Source organism: Elephas maximus, chromosome 7 (assembly GCF_024166365.1).
Source record: "Elephas maximus indicus isolate mEleMax1 chromosome 7, mEleMax1 primary haplotype, whole genome shotgun sequence".
NCBI lineage: Eukaryota > Metazoa > Chordata > Mammalia > Proboscidea > Elephantidae > Elephas > Elephas maximus.
The window spans coordinates 60,256,929-60,274,000 of record NC_064825.1 but is presented as its reverse complement, the minus strand read 5'-3'; the positions used below and the strand labels follow the sequence as shown (position 1 = coordinate 60,274,000).

At 50.7% G+C, this 17,072-nt stretch overlaps 3 protein-coding genes across 4 annotated transcripts; 2 read left to right on the top strand and 1 right to left on the bottom strand.

Annotated features, from left to right (window-relative positions):
- Nucleotides 1-223: 223 nt before the first annotated feature.
- TAF10 (TATA-box binding protein associated factor 10) lies at nt 224-1,510 on the top strand. Its single transcript, XM_049890447.1, has 5 exons — nt 224-469; nt 589-743; nt 977-1,041; nt 1,126-1,240; nt 1,421-1,510. Exons 1-5 carry the CDS (start codon nt 238-240, stop codon nt 1,508-1,510), a joined length of 657 nt encoding a protein of 218 aa, XP_049746404.1. The 5' UTR covers nt 224-237.
- Nucleotides 1,511-1,823: 313 nt separating this feature from the next.
- On the bottom strand, nt 1,824-8,133 carry ILK (integrin linked kinase). Of its 2 annotated transcripts, none has more exons than XM_049890445.1 (13): nt 8,042-8,133; nt 7,480-7,660; nt 4,216-4,381; nt 3,946-4,041; nt 3,668-3,764; nt 3,477-3,560; nt 3,288-3,373; nt 3,032-3,141; nt 2,796-2,923; nt 2,587-2,708; nt 2,391-2,490; nt 2,153-2,283; nt 1,824-1,979 (listed from the first exon to the last, which is right to left on the bottom strand). In XM_049890445.1, the coding sequence occupies exons 2-13, from the start codon at nt 7,566-7,568 to the stop codon at nt 1,830-1,832; spliced, it is 1,359 nt and encodes a 452-aa protein (XP_049746402.1). In that variant the 5' UTR covers nt 7,569-7,660; nt 8,042-8,133; the 3' UTR covers nt 1,824-1,829. The 2 variants fall into 2 exon arrangements, with proteins under 2 accessions (XP_049746402.1, XP_049746401.1); XM_049890444.1 differs by having other exon boundaries at nt 7,480-7,614.
- Nucleotides 8,134-8,192: 59 nt separating this feature from the next.
- On the top strand, nt 8,193-13,208 carry RRP8 (ribosomal RNA processing 8). The gene is made up of 7 exons (XM_049890756.1): nt 8,193-8,458; nt 9,732-10,098; nt 10,518-10,971; nt 11,065-11,194; nt 11,385-11,491; nt 11,574-11,670; nt 11,894-13,208. The coding sequence occupies exons 1-7, from the start codon at nt 8,360-8,362 to the stop codon at nt 12,011-12,013; spliced, it is 1,374 nt and encodes a 457-aa protein (XP_049746713.1). The 5' UTR covers nt 8,193-8,359; the 3' UTR covers nt 12,014-13,208.
- Nucleotides 13,209-17,072: the final 3,864 nt, after the last annotated feature.

Sequence of the window (17,072 nt, the reverse complement as noted above, 5' to 3'; positions counted from 1 at the left end):
CCCAGCAGAACCACTTGGAATATCGCGAGGTGTAATGTCGACAGCCAGCACAGTTCTCAACAGCTTGGTGTCCGACATACTCATCTAACTAACCAAAGTGCCACGAGAAGAGGCGGCAGTGACGGAACAAAAATGTCGTGGGCGGAGCCAGTTGTGGAGCGTGTGACGTCATCCTTGCTGTGTGCTACGTGAGCGGAAGCGGAAGCAGCTCTGTTCGCCGCCTCCTCCACCGGCCCGATGAGCTGCAGCGGCTCCGGCGCGGACCCCGAGGCGGCGCCGGCCAACGCCGCCTCGGCCCCGGGCCCCGCGCCTCCGGTCTCGGCCCCCGCTGCGCTGCCTGCCAGCACCGGCGCGGAGAACAAGGCCAGCCCCGCGGGGACCGCAGGGGGACCTGGGGCTGGAGCCGTGTCTGGGGGCACGGGACCCGTGGCGGCGCGGGCCGGGGAGCCTGCGGAGCGGCGCGGGGCGGGTGAGGACCGGGACGGGCGAGGGCGGCGCTTTGGGCGGGCGAGGGCAGAGGGTACAAGACAGCTAGCTGGGGCTCTGAGCCTCCCACCTTTGTATCTCAGTTGACTGGTTCCCCTCCAGCTCCGGTGTCAGCGGGCGGCGCGGCGCCCCCAGAGGGGGCCATGTCTAACGGGGTTTACGTACTGCCTAGCGCGGCCAACGGAGATGTGAAGCCGGTGGTGTCCAGCACGCCTTTGGTGGACTTCCTGATGCAGCTGGAGGATTACACGCCTACGGTGGGCTTCCCGCCTGAACAAGGCCACATGGCCCGCTGTCACACCAACCTTCAGCCACACCTTTTGGCTTTTCATTGTCCTATTTGCTCCCCTCCTGGTGATTTATTCCCTTTGCACACCCAAACTGTGAGCTTCCTGATAGCCAGGCCTGTCCTCCATTTCCTCTATCCTTCTCCAGCTCAGCCCGGCAGGGCTCAGGGCTCAGACTGACAGTTGTCTAATTGATTTATCAGATCCCAGATGCAGTGACTGGTTACTACCTAAACCGTGCTGGCTTTGAGGCCTCGGACCCACGCATGTGAGTAAACTCGGGAAAGTTAGAGTTTTGGGTGCTTGTGCGTAGGTTGTCCATCTTTTTCTCATACCAGTTTTTTCTCTCTAGAATTCGGCTCATCTCACTAGCTGCCCAGAAATTCATCTCAGATATTGCCAACGATGCCCTACAGCACTGCAAAATGAAGGGCACAGCATCTGGCAGCTCCCGAAGCAAGAGCAAGGTGTGAGGGAAAGTTCACTGAATTAGTAATTAACCCCACAGCAGTGGAGACTTAACTTACTCTGAAACCGCTCTGGGGAAACTGAGTCCTAGGGGAGGTTTAAGATCTACTCAGGGTCACCCATGTGGGATTGAAATCTGGGAGGCTGTGCTCAGCTAGTGCTCTTCCCTTTTCCCTCAGGACCGCAAGTATACTCTAACCATGGAGGATTTGACCCCTGCCCTCAGCGAGTATGGCATCAATGTGAAGAAGCCGCACTACTTCACCTGAGCCACCCAACTTAAATGTACTTACTTGTCCCCATGTCCCCACACCAGCCTGTTTTCGTAATAAACTTTATTGTGACAGGCAGGGCTGATCCCTCCCATGCTGGGAGACACCATGTGACAAGTGGCAAAGCTTTGAGTCCAGCCCCTTTTGGGGCCACAGTGGTAGGGATGGGGACGAGGGATGGGCCCCATGGCTGGGGTAGTACCATGACTGGAGGCAGGGGAGACAACCAGAGTCCTGCTGCTTTGCGGGGGAGGGGAGGTGCACTCCCCCAACTGTGTCCTGATACCTCTGGAGTTTAGGCAGGGACTTTTCAGCCCTATTTGTCCTGCATCTTCTCCAGGATAGGCACAATCATGTCAAACTTGGGCCTTTTAGCAGGGTCTTCATTCATGCATATCTTCATAAGCTTACATACATGGGGGGAAATGCCTGGTGGGATGGTAGGCCGAAGGCCTTCCAGTGCCACCTGTAAATACAGGAAAAACGAGGTGAGCATCAGAACTTGAGTCTGTCATGTGGGGAGAGGCCTCATAGACCTTGGCACAGGATTACTGTATAATTGAACAAGTGTGGGAAGAGCCCACGCCCACTGCAAGTACTGCCACCACCACTACCATCCCCCGGCACGAGTGTTCCCACCTTCATGCCAATCTCCATGTTGGAGAGGTCAGCAAAGGGTACCTCCCGTGTCACCAGTTCCCACAGAAGCACTGCAAAACTCCACATGTCTGCTGAGCGTCTGTTTGTGTCTTCAGGCTTCTTCTGCAGAGCTGGAGGAACAGGACTTGTCTGTTCCAACTGCCTGTCCTGTCTCTGCCCCCTTCCACCAATACTGAGGTGACTCTTCTCTACCTCCCAATATGAGGCCCTCACCCACCTTCAGGGGCCACCCAGGCAGGTGCATACATGCGCCCAGGGCACTGGAAGGAGAACTTGACGTCGGCCATGCTTATTCGGGCAGTCATGTCCTCATCAATCTGAGGAAGAGATGATATGTGGAAGGAGGTGAGTCCTAGTCTAGATAGGTGAAGGGCCTCTGGGGGCCTGGGCCAGGAGTGGACTTGTGACCTTACCATTACACTACGGCTATTGAGTGCATGTCGTGGGATGAGGGGCTCTAATGTGTGTAGGAAGGCCATGCCCCTTGCCATGTCCAATGCAAACTTCACAGCCTGGCTCTGGTCCACAACGAAGTCTACAAGAGACAGGAGTTAAACAGTTTAGAGAAGTTGGTGCTCCACCCTACCCCACCTCAACCAAGGGCACCCACATCCCTACTCACTGGTGCCTTCGTGTAGTACGTTGTAGAGGGATCCATATGGCATCCAGTGTGTGATGAGGGTAGGGTGAGGAGCAGGTGGAGATTGGCAAGCCCCTAGCACCGGCAGCACATTTGGATGTGAGAAAATCCTGGGAGGAGAGAGTGTCCATGGCTGAGACCCAGCCAAAAAGATCTCCCTCTCAGTGCTATTAAGGGCTCCTTGGAACCAGCAACTTCTCTATCAGGTCTTGCCCCACCTGAGCCGGGGACACTCCTCATTGAAGTCCCTGCTCTTCCTTGTACTCCAGTCTCGAACCTTCAGCATCTTCACGACAATGTCATTGCCCTGCCAGCGGCCCTTCCATAGCTAAGGGACAAGTGGGAGTCAGGAGGGTTCAATGAGGGCCACTGCTTTCCTTGCCCACTAACTGGAGAAGGAGAAGCTTAAAGCAGGTGCACAGCAGGTAATCTGTGAGGGTTTGGGGAGGGAGGGACACAAAGGGGAGGGGTCACCTCTCCGGAGTGATTCTCGTTGAGCTTCGCCAGGAAGTTGAGCTGTTTGAAGTCAATGCCAGAGTGTTTGTTCAGGGTCCCATTTCCTGAGAGTGTGGAAAGGTCAGGTCCCCAACTTCCTGATAACCTGCTCCAGGAGCCCAGGATTATTCCCTGTTGCCACCCCCTCCTTCTACAACAGTGACTCACGGGGCCGAGTGCGGGTGGTCCCCTTCCAGAATGTGTCCTTGTATGGAATTCGGTTGAGATTCTGACCCATCTTCTCTGCCCGCTCTGGGGAAGAAAGACAGTCTTGGCCTGAGATGTGGTAATGGAGGGAGGAGACAGGTGGGGAGGGACAAGACAAGAAGATACAAGTGGGAGGAAGGTAGGGGATGCACCTCGGAGAAGCTCTCTCAGGGGTGCCTTGGCTTTGTCTACAGGCATCTCTCCATACTTGTTACAGATGCTGACAAGGGCTCCATTAGCTACCAGGTCCTGGAATGAGAAGGTGGTTGTGATGAGAGCCCCTGCTACCTCACAGATGTAGTAACTCACAGATACAGTACACACCCTGTAAGTGTCAAACACTCAGGATGGGTTGAGTATTCCAGGATCTCTCCCTCAGGCTCAGACTTTGCTTCCCACCCATCACAGGGCTTGGGGCCCAAGTCCTTACCTCTGCTACCTGGTCTTGGCCCCAAAAGCAGGCATAGTGCAGGGGTACATTCCCATGCTCATTCACTGCATTGATGTCAGCCTTGTACTGCAACAGCTGCGCCCCATGGCCAGACAGAAGAGGCAGAAGGCACAGTCAATCCCAAATGAGAGATGGGTGTTGGGGTATGAGGGGGAAAGAAGAGCACGCATACTTCTATTTATGTTATAGTGCTTGTGTTTGACTGCAAGGTATGGAGGCAGCATGGGTGATGGAGGGGTTCATACATACCTTCTGTACAATATCACGGTGTCCATGACTGGCTGCCAGATGCAGTGGGGTGTCATCGCCACGATTCATCACATTGATCCGTGCCCCCCGCATGATCAGCATCTCAACCACAGCAGAGCGGCCCTCTCGGCAGGCCCAGTGCAAAGGGGAGAAGCCATGGTCATCCCTTTGAGGAAGTGGTAATGGTCAGTGATCTGGAGGCGGGATGGGGCAGAGGCTTCGATACAGGAGAAACTGATAGTCACTCTTCATACTCTCCATGGGAAACCTTACCTCTCTGGGACTTCAATTCTCATTCATGCCAACAACTCCCAAGTCTGTCCAGTTGAGATCTTGCCCTGAGCTTCAGACCCAACCAAGGGGCACATAGGGGCAGCTTAAACTCAAGTCCATAATATGATTCATTATTTTCACGCCACCCCCAACCATCTATCGTTTTTTCGCTCGTACGCCCTATCTCATTAGATGGTAGCACCCTTCATCTGGTTTCCCCTAAACCATTTTTGCAATGTCTGTTGGTCCTGCTTTCTACTGCATCTCGTATATCCCCCTACTATAGCACTTGTTATACTGGACTGTAAGAATCTTGTTACTTGGCTGTCTTGTCCATTAGACTGTAAGCTTCTTGGGCTGAATGACACAGGTGTCAGCTCGTGCCAGTGTGGGGAGAGGGTGGCAGGGTGTTTTGGAGAAGGAAAACCACAACTCATGGGAGAGGGAGCCAAACTTACTTTTTGGTTCTGGTACTGAAATTAAAACCTAAAAGTGGAATGGAATTAAAATGACATTTTGGAAGGGTTTACCATGAGAAGGAGAAATGGTTTTGATAAGTTATTACTGATGAGGCAGATAACAAACCAGCACATAAAACAGGGATTCCCCTACTCAGCAATCCTGGGTATAATAAAAAACAGAAGAAAATGAGAACAGCTGCTTTGGAAGGAAAACTATACCTGACTTTTTTTTTTTTTTTTTTCCCTTAAGGGCATGTATTTTACAAAGGAAAAGAAGTATACAAAAAACAAAGCAATTGGGTGGGAGCTGGGCCTGCCTGACAGGCTGGGGCCATAAAAGGAAATTCCCTCCAGTCCCAGGCTGCAAACCCAAGGGGCGGGGCAGGGGGCGGGCCAAGGTCTGGGCTAGCAGCCTCCAGATGCCTTAGTGTTTCAGTCACTTCCCATCGGGGGCTCTAGGCGGGGCCTGGAGCTTGTCAGGGGTCTAGCCACCCTGACACACAAGCAGCTGATGGGGGTGGGGACTGCCGCCTCTAATTTACAGATCTCCTACAGCTTGCCTTCATCTGCTAACACAGCTAGCCAAAAGTTTTCCTGGGAGGTGGGTATCCACCGGAAGCAATTGCAACCTCCTGCTTATCAGTCTTGCCTCTCAGTTCCTTAATTTGTGCCCTGACTTATCAGCCTGCAGCAGTCTGTGGCCCCAGGGCAGACCAGCCTGAGGGCAAAAGTATGGGCACAAAGGCTCTCCCCAATGTCCAGTTGCCCGTCACCTCAGGCTCTGGATTTCCTATCCCAGAGATGCCTGCAGGAAATTGTCCCTCCACCCCCTCATACCCAGCATATATCCAGCTTGGGCCCCCAGACCCTGTCCCCTGAAACCAGCACCAAAGCCTTCTAGTTTCCCTAATGCCACTGTACCTTTTGGCAGAAGAGTCCTCCTAGATGCCTAAGCCTCTGTTTGTTCAAGAAAGTAGGAATGGTGCTTACTGTTTTTATCAAGCACCCTCTGAGAAATATGAAAAATGGAACAAGTGTACTCTGCAAATTATGAGGGAGAAATTGTATAAAGTCTAATGGGAACCAGTGAAGCTTAAACTAAGATGACTGGTGATCCTTACCTTTCAAATCTTAACATTACACTCCCCCAACTTTAAAAAATAAATTATAATCCCCACTGTGAATCGCCATCACTACTGCCATCTCAGCCAGTTTTAAAGAACTTGTTTACATTTACATTCACTTTATTTCCACACCTCCCATTCATTTTTTAACCTGCCACAGGTTGGCCACCTTGAGGGCAGGGATCAAGGGATCTGACTCTGGGTTTCCCGAGCCCAGCACAGGAAATGTTCAGTACGTTTCCTTAAATGAATGAACCCAATATAGTCCACTTTATTTTTTCTCTGAAATGGCTCTCACCAAAATCATCAAATATATCCTAATTGCAAATTCAACAGGTAAAGTTATTTTAAAGCTGCCTATATTATTGTCACACTGCACTACTGTTGACCACTCCGCTTTCATTGAAACATTCTCTGAGCTTTACTAACACACTTTTCTTTTTCTCCTTCAATCTCTGGTTGCTCCTTTTCCGTCTCCTTGCAGGCGTCTCATCCCCTGCCGTCTTGTCTTCCACTCTTCCAAGGCTCTTTCCTTCACACACATCTTCAGTTATTATCTATACGCTAATATCTACCAAATCTGTGCCTCCAACTCTGATCTCTCCTGAACACAAAATCTGCATAACCAATAACCTACTGTTTTGTCACCTTAACACATGCAAAATGGTACTCATCATCTTCCTTCAGTCTTCTCCATCTCAGTAAAAGGAACCACCATCTACTAAGTGTCCAAGCCAGAACCCTGGTTATCACCTATGACCTTCCTCACTTCCCACAGCAAGCACCACCAATTCCTCACCCTAAAGATTTTTGGAATCAGATCACTTCTGTCAGGCGCCCCCATTCTAGTCCAACCCATTGTCACTTCTGGAATAGCTTCCTGATACGCATTCTTGCCTGTGCTTCATAAAGCATCCAAGATGATACTTAACAAATGGGCAATCTCATCATATTACTACACAGCTTTAAGGGTTTGCTCTTAAAGACCTTATTATGCCCTAAATATCTTAACACGATCTGGCTAACCCCTGCAGTCCTCTCCAGACTTATCTCCTATCATTCTCCTCTTGTATCCAACGCTGCAGCCCACAGAAACAGTATTCTATCCTCCAGCCATATGGAACTCCAGAAAATTTCTTGTAACTCTCAGCTTTGTGTCTTGCCTCCCTGCCTTCGCCCATGTAGTTCACTGAGGCTGGAATGCTCTCTGCGGCCTCTGGCTGTGAAACTCATTCAGTTGTTCGAACACTGCTTCTTCCGTGGAGACCCTCTGCCCTCCACAGCTGTGCTTAACACTCATCACACTGGATGGAAAAGTTGGCCACCTCCGCCAGACATGAGCACCCCACGTCGGGGAGAAGGGTAAGACTCTGGCCATCCTCTCCCCACCAGCCGCCTGAGCTCACCCCTGGTTGAGGTCGTTCTCCGTGTTGTCCAGCCACAGGCGCACCGCAACCGCGTTGCCTTCACGGCACTGAGTGAAAATGTCGTCCATAGCAGCGTCCCGGCGCTGAGTGCCCTAGATCGGGTAAGCCTGGGGACTACAGCGTGACCCAGGGGAGAGGGGTGAGCCCCAACCTTTGTCCTCTACAAGACAGAAGTGTTTCTGTTGGGGGCGGGCGTCTGGGCGCTGCGTCCCCGGCTTGTAGGGGGTCAGGAATGGGAATTTAGTGCAATGGGATGATCCCCGACTGTGTCCACTGGGCATGAGGGAAAGGCAAGTCCGGGAGGGGAAGGAGATAGGCGCTGGTGTCTGCCGAAGGGATATCGGAGGGCAGGCACGGAGACACCACCCGCGAACAGAGCTGGGGGCGGGGGCAGGAGTGGGGAGGTCCGGGCACCGTACACCCGGTAGGAGGGGATCCCCGCGTATGGACCCCATTCCCTCCCGGGAATTCAGACGGAGTGAGGGGTCACGGGCTGGTGGGCCTGAGTGTTGGGGAGGGGCGCGGGTAGCCCCGCACTCACCGGGACTCGGGCTCGAGGCGCCTTCTCCGGGGAACTCCCGTCCGGCCGCGCCCGCCACCCGGCCCCGCCCCGCCCCTGGCCTTAGCGGGCCGGCGCGGGCCTCCCTCCCTCCCTCCCTTCCCGCCCCTCCCTTGCCCTTCTAGCTCGCTAGTGTGGAAACTCGATGGTTTTCGGCGCTGCGCCGGCCGCTCTAGCTGCCCCTGGCTTTCACTCTTTGGTTCCCAGCTTCTGCCCGGCTGGTGTAGGCACTTTGACTCCGGGAGACGCTATCGCACGTGGAGGGACGCCGGGCACCGCGACTCTGCCCTCCTGGCCCTCATGTTCGAGGAGCCCGAGTGGACCGAGGAGGCCCTAGCAGCCACGGCCTTCGGGCCCGTCGCCGCAGGGCCCCGGCCCGCGGCAGCCGTGCGTATCAAGGTGAGTGGCCACGCAGGGGCACTGGGACCTGTTTTGGGGCGCCAAAGCATTAGGGAAATCCCAGCGCCAGGGGCACACCAAGTGTGTATTGGGTGGGTAGGTGGGCCCAGCGGCACCGTTTGAGGCGAGTTCTGATTGAAGATCCGAAAACATTTAAGAGAAAATGATATTTGAGCTAAGTGATGAATAGAAATTTAAGCAAAAAGGGTTCCTTAGACCGGGGGGGGGGGAGAGGGGGGAGCACGTGCAGAGGTCGTGGGGCAAGAGCTTATGACCTGTTAGGGCCCACCAAAATGATCCGTGTGGTTGGAGCACAGAGAGTAAGTGAGAGGGGATGATGTTTAAGTTGGAGAGGTGGAAGTTTTGTATATTTTAAGTGCAGAGAGAAGCCAATGAAGTATTTGTAACAGGGGAGCGATTTGTTCAGATTTGCATTTTGAAAACATCACTGGTTACAGTGTGTGGAGAATGGGTTGGAGAGAGCAAGAGTTTGTGACATAGGGCTATGAGTATTATGATTAAAGGGGGTATGGGTGGGAACTAAGAACCTCCAAGGTAAGTGCCTGGTCTAGGACCACCCAGCAGGACTTCAACCCAGAATCAGCCTCCCCCACTAAGGCCTCCACCTTTGAGCCTCTACATATGTGCCGGCTGCTGTACTTTCTCACCCTCTTACTTCCTGTACGCTTCAGTGTGCTTCTAATATGAAATCTGCATGACTGACATCTGCTTATTCCCTTTTCATCTCCTCAGCTCATTGCCACAATCCAGATCACTGTTCTCTTGCCTGTACACTTGGAACAACCTTCTCACTGGTCTCTTTGTAGGTTTTCTCTTGACACTGCAGTTAGAGGCATCTTTAATGCGCACATCTGATCCTGTCACTCTTGTGCTCAGAAACCTGTGGCTCCCTACTTATTATAGAGTGGTATCATCAGCTGGGGACAAAAGCCTGAAATTGAGAGTTGGAACTCCTGGTCTCTGGCCTTGGGCCCTGTTGCTTGTGGCCTGAGCACATTCATCTAGGGAATTTCCATTGCCTCATCTGCACATTGAAGAAGGAGGAGTGGGTGGTTTCTCCACTCTCCACCTCCCAAGGTTTGGGACTAGGAAATGAACATTCTTCAGGGTCTTGCAGGCTTCCCAACTTAGCTGACTGGGAAGAATCCAGATATCTCTGCCAGTGCCTGAATCAGGCTCCCACCTCTCCCTTCTTACACTCCAGAACTCATCTATCCTCCTCACCCCACTCTCATACCTTGCTTACCCCAAGGGCTCCAAGCACCGCAAGCTCTTGGCCACCTTACGGGCCCTGGAGGCTGCATCTCTTCCCCAGCAACCCCCCAGCCTACCTGAAAGTGACTCTGAAGAGGAGGAGATAGAAAGGAAGAAGAAACGCCCCAAAAAGGCCTTGTTTGCTAGTGCCTCTGCTGAAGTAAAGGAGAAAAGGAAGAACAAACATCAAAAACAGGCCAGGTCTGGGAGTGACTCTGAGGATGAGGAAGTGGAAAGAAAGAAGAAAAGCTGCAAACGGGCTCTTCTTGGCAGTGAGTCTGTTGAAGAGGAGAAAAGAAAGAGGAAATGCCAGAAACAGGCTCCTTCAAGCAGAGCCCAGCACCTGGATAGTGTTGACCAAACAGGTACTCTTGGATATGTACATATATATATGGGGGGCAGGGGAGGGCAGGGAAGATCAGCTGATCCTACGTGTGACAGAGGCTACCTGTCACCATTAGGACTGGGGTTAGCCAATAAGAAGTACTTTCATCCAGGCCACAGTCTCTGTCTCAAGGGCAGGCATATCAGGGGATATTGAGTTTATGTTAATTGTGGTGCAATAATTCAGGAAAGGATAGTGACAATGGTTGTACAACACGAAGAATGTAATCAGTGTTGCTGGATTGTACATGAAGAAACTGTTGAATTGGTGAGTGTTTTGTTGTGTATACTTTCACCACATTAAAAAAAAAAAGACAGGCATATGGCCAATGTGACTTGCCAAGTGTCTGCTTGCAGAGGATCTTGCCTCAAATACACCTTCCCATTGCCCTACCTGCAGGTTCCAAAGTCCAGAAGGGTAGTGCTGCAGATGACCCACACAAGCCAAGCCCTGGGTCTGCTTCCCCTCAGTTACCCCATACCTTGAGCCGTAAGCAGTGGCGGAACCGACAGAAGAATAAGCGGAGACACAAGAACAAGTTTCGGCCACCTCAACCGCCAACCCAGGCTCTGGCCCTGGCTCCCACAGAGGAGGCAGAGGTGCCTCCTCCTCCCAGGCCAGACGGCTACGAGGCTCGGGCGGGAGCTCTGCGAGCCCGCATGGTACAGAGGCTGGATGGCGCCCGATTTCGCTACCTCAACGAACAGCTATACTCAGGGCCCAGCAGTGCTGCACAGCGCCTCTTCCAGGAAGACCCAGAGGCCTTTCTCATCTACCACCGTGGCTTCCAGAGCCAAGTCAATAAGTGGCCCCTGCAGCCTGTGGACCGCATCATCAGGGATCTTCGCCAGAGGTGAATGGGGGTGGGCACTGTAAGAAGTGATAATGGGTCAGTTATCATGGGCTCTGACCAGGCCAGTGAGCGACCCTTCCCTTCCGTTCCCAGGCCTGCGTCTCTGGTGGTGGCTGACTTCGGCTGTGGGGACTGTCGCTTGGCTTCGAGTATCCGGAACCCTGTGCATTGCTTTGACTTGGCCTCTCTGGACCCCAGGGTCACTGTGTGTGACATGGCCCAGGTAAACTCATCTGTGTATTTGGACTGTGCTCTAGGTCCATGTGCTCATCTCTTTAAAGCCCTCCTCCTCCTAACCCCCCGCCCAGGTGCCCAACCCTAGCACCCAGTGCTGGCTTTCTCCTCCTCCCCACACTGTGTGCCTGCCCCCATTTGCCCAGCTGCATGCTTCATACAGCAGTCTCTCTCCACAGGTGCCCCTGGAGGATGAGTCTGTGGACGTGGCTGTGTTCTGCCTGTCACTGATGGGAACTAACATCAGGGACTTCCTGGAGGAGGCAAATCGAGTGCTGAAGCCAGGGTAGGAACCCTGTGGACACAGATGCATATATGTGTGTGCATGCGCGTGTCTGCATTTACACAGAACTCTCCATCCCTCTCAGGGGTCTTCTGAAAGTGGCTGAGGTCAGCAGCCGCTTTCAAGATGTTCGGGCCTTTCTAGGGGCTGTGACCAAGTTGGGCTTCAAGGTCATCTCCAAGGTAAGTGCCCTAGAAAGTCTATTTTTGTTTTATGTGCAGCCCTTTCCAGGGGAGTGGTGTACAGGAAGGAGGCCATAAGCACAAGAACAGACATTTGCTCTCTGAAGGCACAACTCATGGGGTAGCCCTGGGAAGCTTTCTGAACAGGGGTGGGAGATGGAAGGAGGTATTTTGAGCAGCTAGGATGAGGATTTAGAACTTACTGGATCTTTTCTGCCCCTAGGACCTGACCAACAGCCACTTCTTCTTGTTCGACTTCCAGAAGACTGGACCCCCTCTGGTGGGGCCAAAGGCTGAACTCTCAGGCCTAAAGCTTCAGCCATGTCTCTACAAGCGCAGGTGACTGCTGGACCTCCCTTGAAAGGGGAGGCAGGGTTCAAACTCCTGGCTCAGAGCCCTGAAAACTGTAGCCAGCCAGGCTGTGAGCTAGGACCTGATGTCACCCTGCCCCATCCAAAGAACAAAATGTGATGAAGGCCCTGGCTCGGCCCCTGATCTAATGGAGGCTTCCTCGGTTGCAAGAAGCATGAAGTCACTCAGACTAGCTAAAGACTAAGGGGTTTATCCCGAGACTACAGGGATGTCCAGGAATCATGGATCCCTTTAGGCGTCATGGAAACTACATGGTTTGGAATTCAGGGCATCTCTGGGTTTAGTTTTCTTTTTCCATCTCAGGGGCCACATGGACTTTTTCTTGCTGTCTCCACTCCTCTCTTCAGATCTTCTCTCTGCAGACCAGCGCCTCTGCTCACTCACAGCTGCTGTTCTTTCAGCTTTGGTCTGCCCAGGCCTTCAAGGCTGTGACAGGTGTTGCTTCTTGTCTCTGGGGCACCTGGTAGCCCACCAATATCCTGGCTGAACACATCAATCTTGGCTTCCAGGTAGAGGCAAGCTGTCTCCACAGCTGTGAGGTGGGCCAAGATTGATTAGATGTTCCCTGCACTGTACATGTCTAGTGGTTCATCTCTCTCTGCTTCTGTCATCTCCAACTTGGGAGCCATATAGATTAAACCACTCCCAGCACCTATTTTCCTGTGGGGCTCTCGTGTGTGTGTGGCTGAGCACAGATTACAGAGTCAGGTAGACCTGGGTTTGAATCCAAGCCTGCCGCTTAGAGCTGGGAGTCATTTAATCTCTGAATGTCAGATTCCTCATTTGGAAAATGGTGAGGACTACTGTTTTATGGGGTTGTTGTATGGGCTAGGTGAGGAAATCTATAGCCTGGGCTGGGAACATAGGAGGTGCTCAATAAACTGTAACTATGGATATCATGTCTTGTGAGCTTTGTTCTCTGAAGACCTTTCCCTAGTCAGGAATGGAGATTGAGGGGTAAAAAATGGATTTGTTGGCTGAGGAAGGTTCTGGGACAGCTCTTCAACAGGCTGATTTCATAAACTCTTTAGAAATTCTCGATGGTTTCTGAGCCGTCCCTGGAAGTGGATTATGAGGGAACTGAGTCTCTGTTCATAAATTACTGGGTGATGCAATTTTGGGGTGGGGGGATTAGGCTATTCATTGGCGAAAGGGTCTGTCCATTTCTTCCCAGGGTAGCACATCCTGGGAAAGCTTTCAGCAAGGAAGGCTAGTGCTTAGGGGTAAGATAATTGGATAATATATCCCAGGCTTCCCTCAGAACACATCTGCCATGGGCTTGGGTAAAAATGCAGCCTCTTCTTACCTGGCTCCAAAAACAAGAACTGAGAGTGGCTACTGGGAAGACATAGTTTTCAGGACTCTGAGCCAGCATATGCCTCCAGTAAAGGGACAGTTTTGGGGACAGACTGTAGGCCAGAGGCATGCCTGGGGGCTAGGCTGGGAATCATGCGACAGACAGTGCACAGTGCCTTTGCATGTGCTACTTGCTGAAATACAGCCAGTTCTCGTTATTCACAATAGTTATGTTCTGTAAAGTCACTGTGAACACCGAATTATTGAATACTGAACCATTGCTCCTAGGGGAGATACAGGGGTTAGGTTCCTGCAAGCCTCTAGTCACAACATTTTTGTTACATGAAACATAACCTGGTTTTATATGTGTTTCTGTTGAAAAAACCGCAAGATACCTAATTTAAATATGTATTGTTGATTCATTAACATTGAACTCACGGCCAACAGCACTGTAACTCATGCCTGAACAAAGTTCACCTAAAACACATATTTTCTCCGTAAGGCACATCATAGCCTTCTTGTGCTTAGGAACACGAGCCAGCACTTCACTGCACTTAGGGGCCATTTTAAGGAGCGAAACCACCAACAAAAAGCACAAAAATGCAAAAAACATGGCACTAAATAGATCACAAAAGGATGTAATTGTTTACATTATGAGAACTGAAATAAGAAGGCAGAGTGTCACCTTGTCCGACCTCAGCTGAAAACTTGTGCGTCGGGAAACTCAAATTTTTTATCATTCTGTGCATGTCTGAATGACCTTGAAAGTACCATGAGTACTGATTCAGGGATTAAAAATAAATTTTAGCAAGTGGGCAAATTAAGGAACCCTGGTGGCACATGGTAAAGCACTCAGCTGCTAACCTAAAGGTCGGCAGTTTGAATCCACTAGCCGCTCTGCAGGAGAAAATACCTGGTGATCTGCTCCTATAAAGATTTCAGCCTAGGAAAACCTCTGGGAGCAGTTGTACTGTGTCCTGTAGTCCTGTAGAGTCACTATGAGTCAAACGTGACAGCAGCACACAACAACAATTTCACAAATATGAACTTCATGAATAATGAGGGTCACCTGTATTTTCTGAATGGTAAAGTTTTGCTCACCCTTCAAAACAGCCTAATTGTTTCCTACACACTCATTTCCAAAGCATTAATTTCTTCAAATGAGCTCTCAAAGCACTGTGTGAAGAGTGTACCTTCAGTATTTAAATACCGGGTTGTGATTGCTTTGTGCATTAGACCGTGAGCTTCTCAAGCTGTATTTATTGTGTTCCCAGAGCTTATGCACTTGTTCACCTAAGGGGGGCGGTAAGGAATGACAGGGTCTAGTTGAGTGGGATTGATGGAAGCAGAGGTGTTGCAGGAACCCAGGGCACAAAATGAGGGCACTGTGGACTAGTGGCAGTGGAAGAAGTGGGCTGACAGGAGTAGGTTAAGAGCCAGAACTGGTGGGAGGTTGGAGGTGGGTGAGAAAAGGAAGTCTGAACTAAGTTCCAGGTTTCTGGTTTAAGCAATTAGATGGGCTGGTGGTGCCATTAAAAGCGTTGGAATTTAGATGCCTTTGTAGATACTCATTTGGTAAGAAGGACATACAAATCCCAGGAGAGATCTGTGGTAGGGATTTGGGATTTGGCAACCTAATGGTGGTAATTAAAGTCATAGAAGTAGATGAGATATCCAGGGTAAGATAATGAGAAGACATATTGGCTGAGAATAGAACTCTGAGGAGCATTTAATGGATGGAAAATGAACCTGTAAAAGGGAAGGAAGATTAGAAGGTGGGGCCAGAGATAGAGGAGGATATTTTTACATTGGAAAAATGGGGAGGTTATCAGCCTTCAGATGCTGCTGAAAGGTTAAGTTGAGGGAGAAGTCAGATTGCAGTGCAGTGAGGATTGCTGAGCAATGTTGAGGGTCTGCTTAAATTCATAGCAGTATTGTTTGTGATTTATAGTACTAATCAGCTCATTGGTGTGGTTTTCTCTACCTTCTCAGGAATCTAAGTGTACCTGAGGAAGGGATCATCCAGAGTTGGGATGAAAGAGAAGAGTAAAGGAGTTTCAGACCATTAGCTAGCAAGAAAGTAACTGTTCTGGTGGACCATGGCATTTTGTAGAACAGGTAGGAAAGCGAAGACAGGAGTATGTTGTTGCACTGGGAGTAATTGAACAAATGACCTGGGAGGATAGGAGGCTGTGGTTAGAAATTGGAACGCTTGAATTACTGATTTTGGAAGGAGATCAACTCCAGGTGATGGCGAAGTCTGCGGTGTGGCCATGAGAGTGAGTGACTGAGAGGCATGAAAGATGGCTGAGGGGTCAGGTATTGGGGGGAGGGGTTGTCTGCATAGACTTTGATGTTCTCCAGGATGATGGCAGGAGTTGGCAGTAGAACAGGTGCCAGTGTCTTGAGGGAGGGGCCAGGGGATCTGTAGACAAAGGGAAGGAGAGGCTGCATGGCATGGATTTCAAGAAAGCAGAGGGTTTACAGTGTCATGGATTGAATCGTGCCCCCGCCAAAATATCTCTCAACTTGGCTAGGTCGTGATTCCCAGTATTATATGATCGTATGCCATTTTGTCATCTGATGTGATTTCCCTACGTGTTATAAGTCCTATCACTATGATGTAATGAGATGGATTAGTGGTAGTTATATTGATGAGATCTACAAGATTAGGTAGTGTCTTGAGCCAATCTCTTCTGAGATATAAAAGAGAGAAGCGAGCAAAGAGACATGGGCACCTCATACCACCAAGAGGTTCCTGCGGTGAGGTGCTCTCAGACTAAGGGAAGACTGATGTATCACAAGGACGTTCCTCCAGAGCCCACAGAGAGAGAAAGCCTTCCCCTGGAGCCAGCACCCTGAATTGGGACTTGTAGCCTACTGCACTGAGAGAGAATAAACTCTTTGTTAAAGCCATCCATTTGTGGTATTTCTATTATAGCGGCACTAGATATCCAAGACACATGGCCTGCTAGAGAGACTCACTTTGGGAGTGATGTGAGACTGGTGTGTGGAGCTGACTGCCAGGCAACCAGAATAAAATGCCCTGACAGTCCCTCCCAGCCTGTCAGGATTCCCCAGTGAGGGCTGACTGTTGTGGCAGCTCCATGGGACAGGAGGGGGAGGCAAGCCAAAGTTCAGGGGATGTGTTAGAGTAGCAGGGTATCTCACTGTAGGACTCACCTCACCTTCTATAGTTCCATATTTGTGTTCTTTACCAAATGTTATTTATATTCCCAGATCTTGATTAATTTTCCCAGTTTTCTTATTGTGCCCAGCAGGACAGCTGCTTTCCTCCCTCTTTTGCTTTCTTCCCTCACTCACAATTTGGATTTTCCGTTTGCCTCTTATGGCTCAGGCCACCTGAGTCAACATCTCTCTGGATCTGACTCAGGCCCCAGACTCCCCTTATCTCAGTCTAGCCCCCACTAGGGGCCCCCGCCAGTCACCCTGATCCAGGTCCTCCCTACTCCATCAGTAGCTTCAGGACAAACTCTTGTTTAAGTCCATGTCTAACTTTCAGTGTCTAATGTTGAGAACCTAGACTGAAGAAAGGACAATATATAGCTCCTTAAGAAAAAAAAAAAAAAAAAACTAGTTTTTTTTTTTTTTTTAAGAAATAACAGTATGCCCACTGTTTAAGGAACTATAAGACCAGTGTGGCTAAAGCAGATTGAAAGAGGGGCCAGAGAGTAGAAGCTAAATGGGGGTTACCCCAATTGTATAAGGTAATG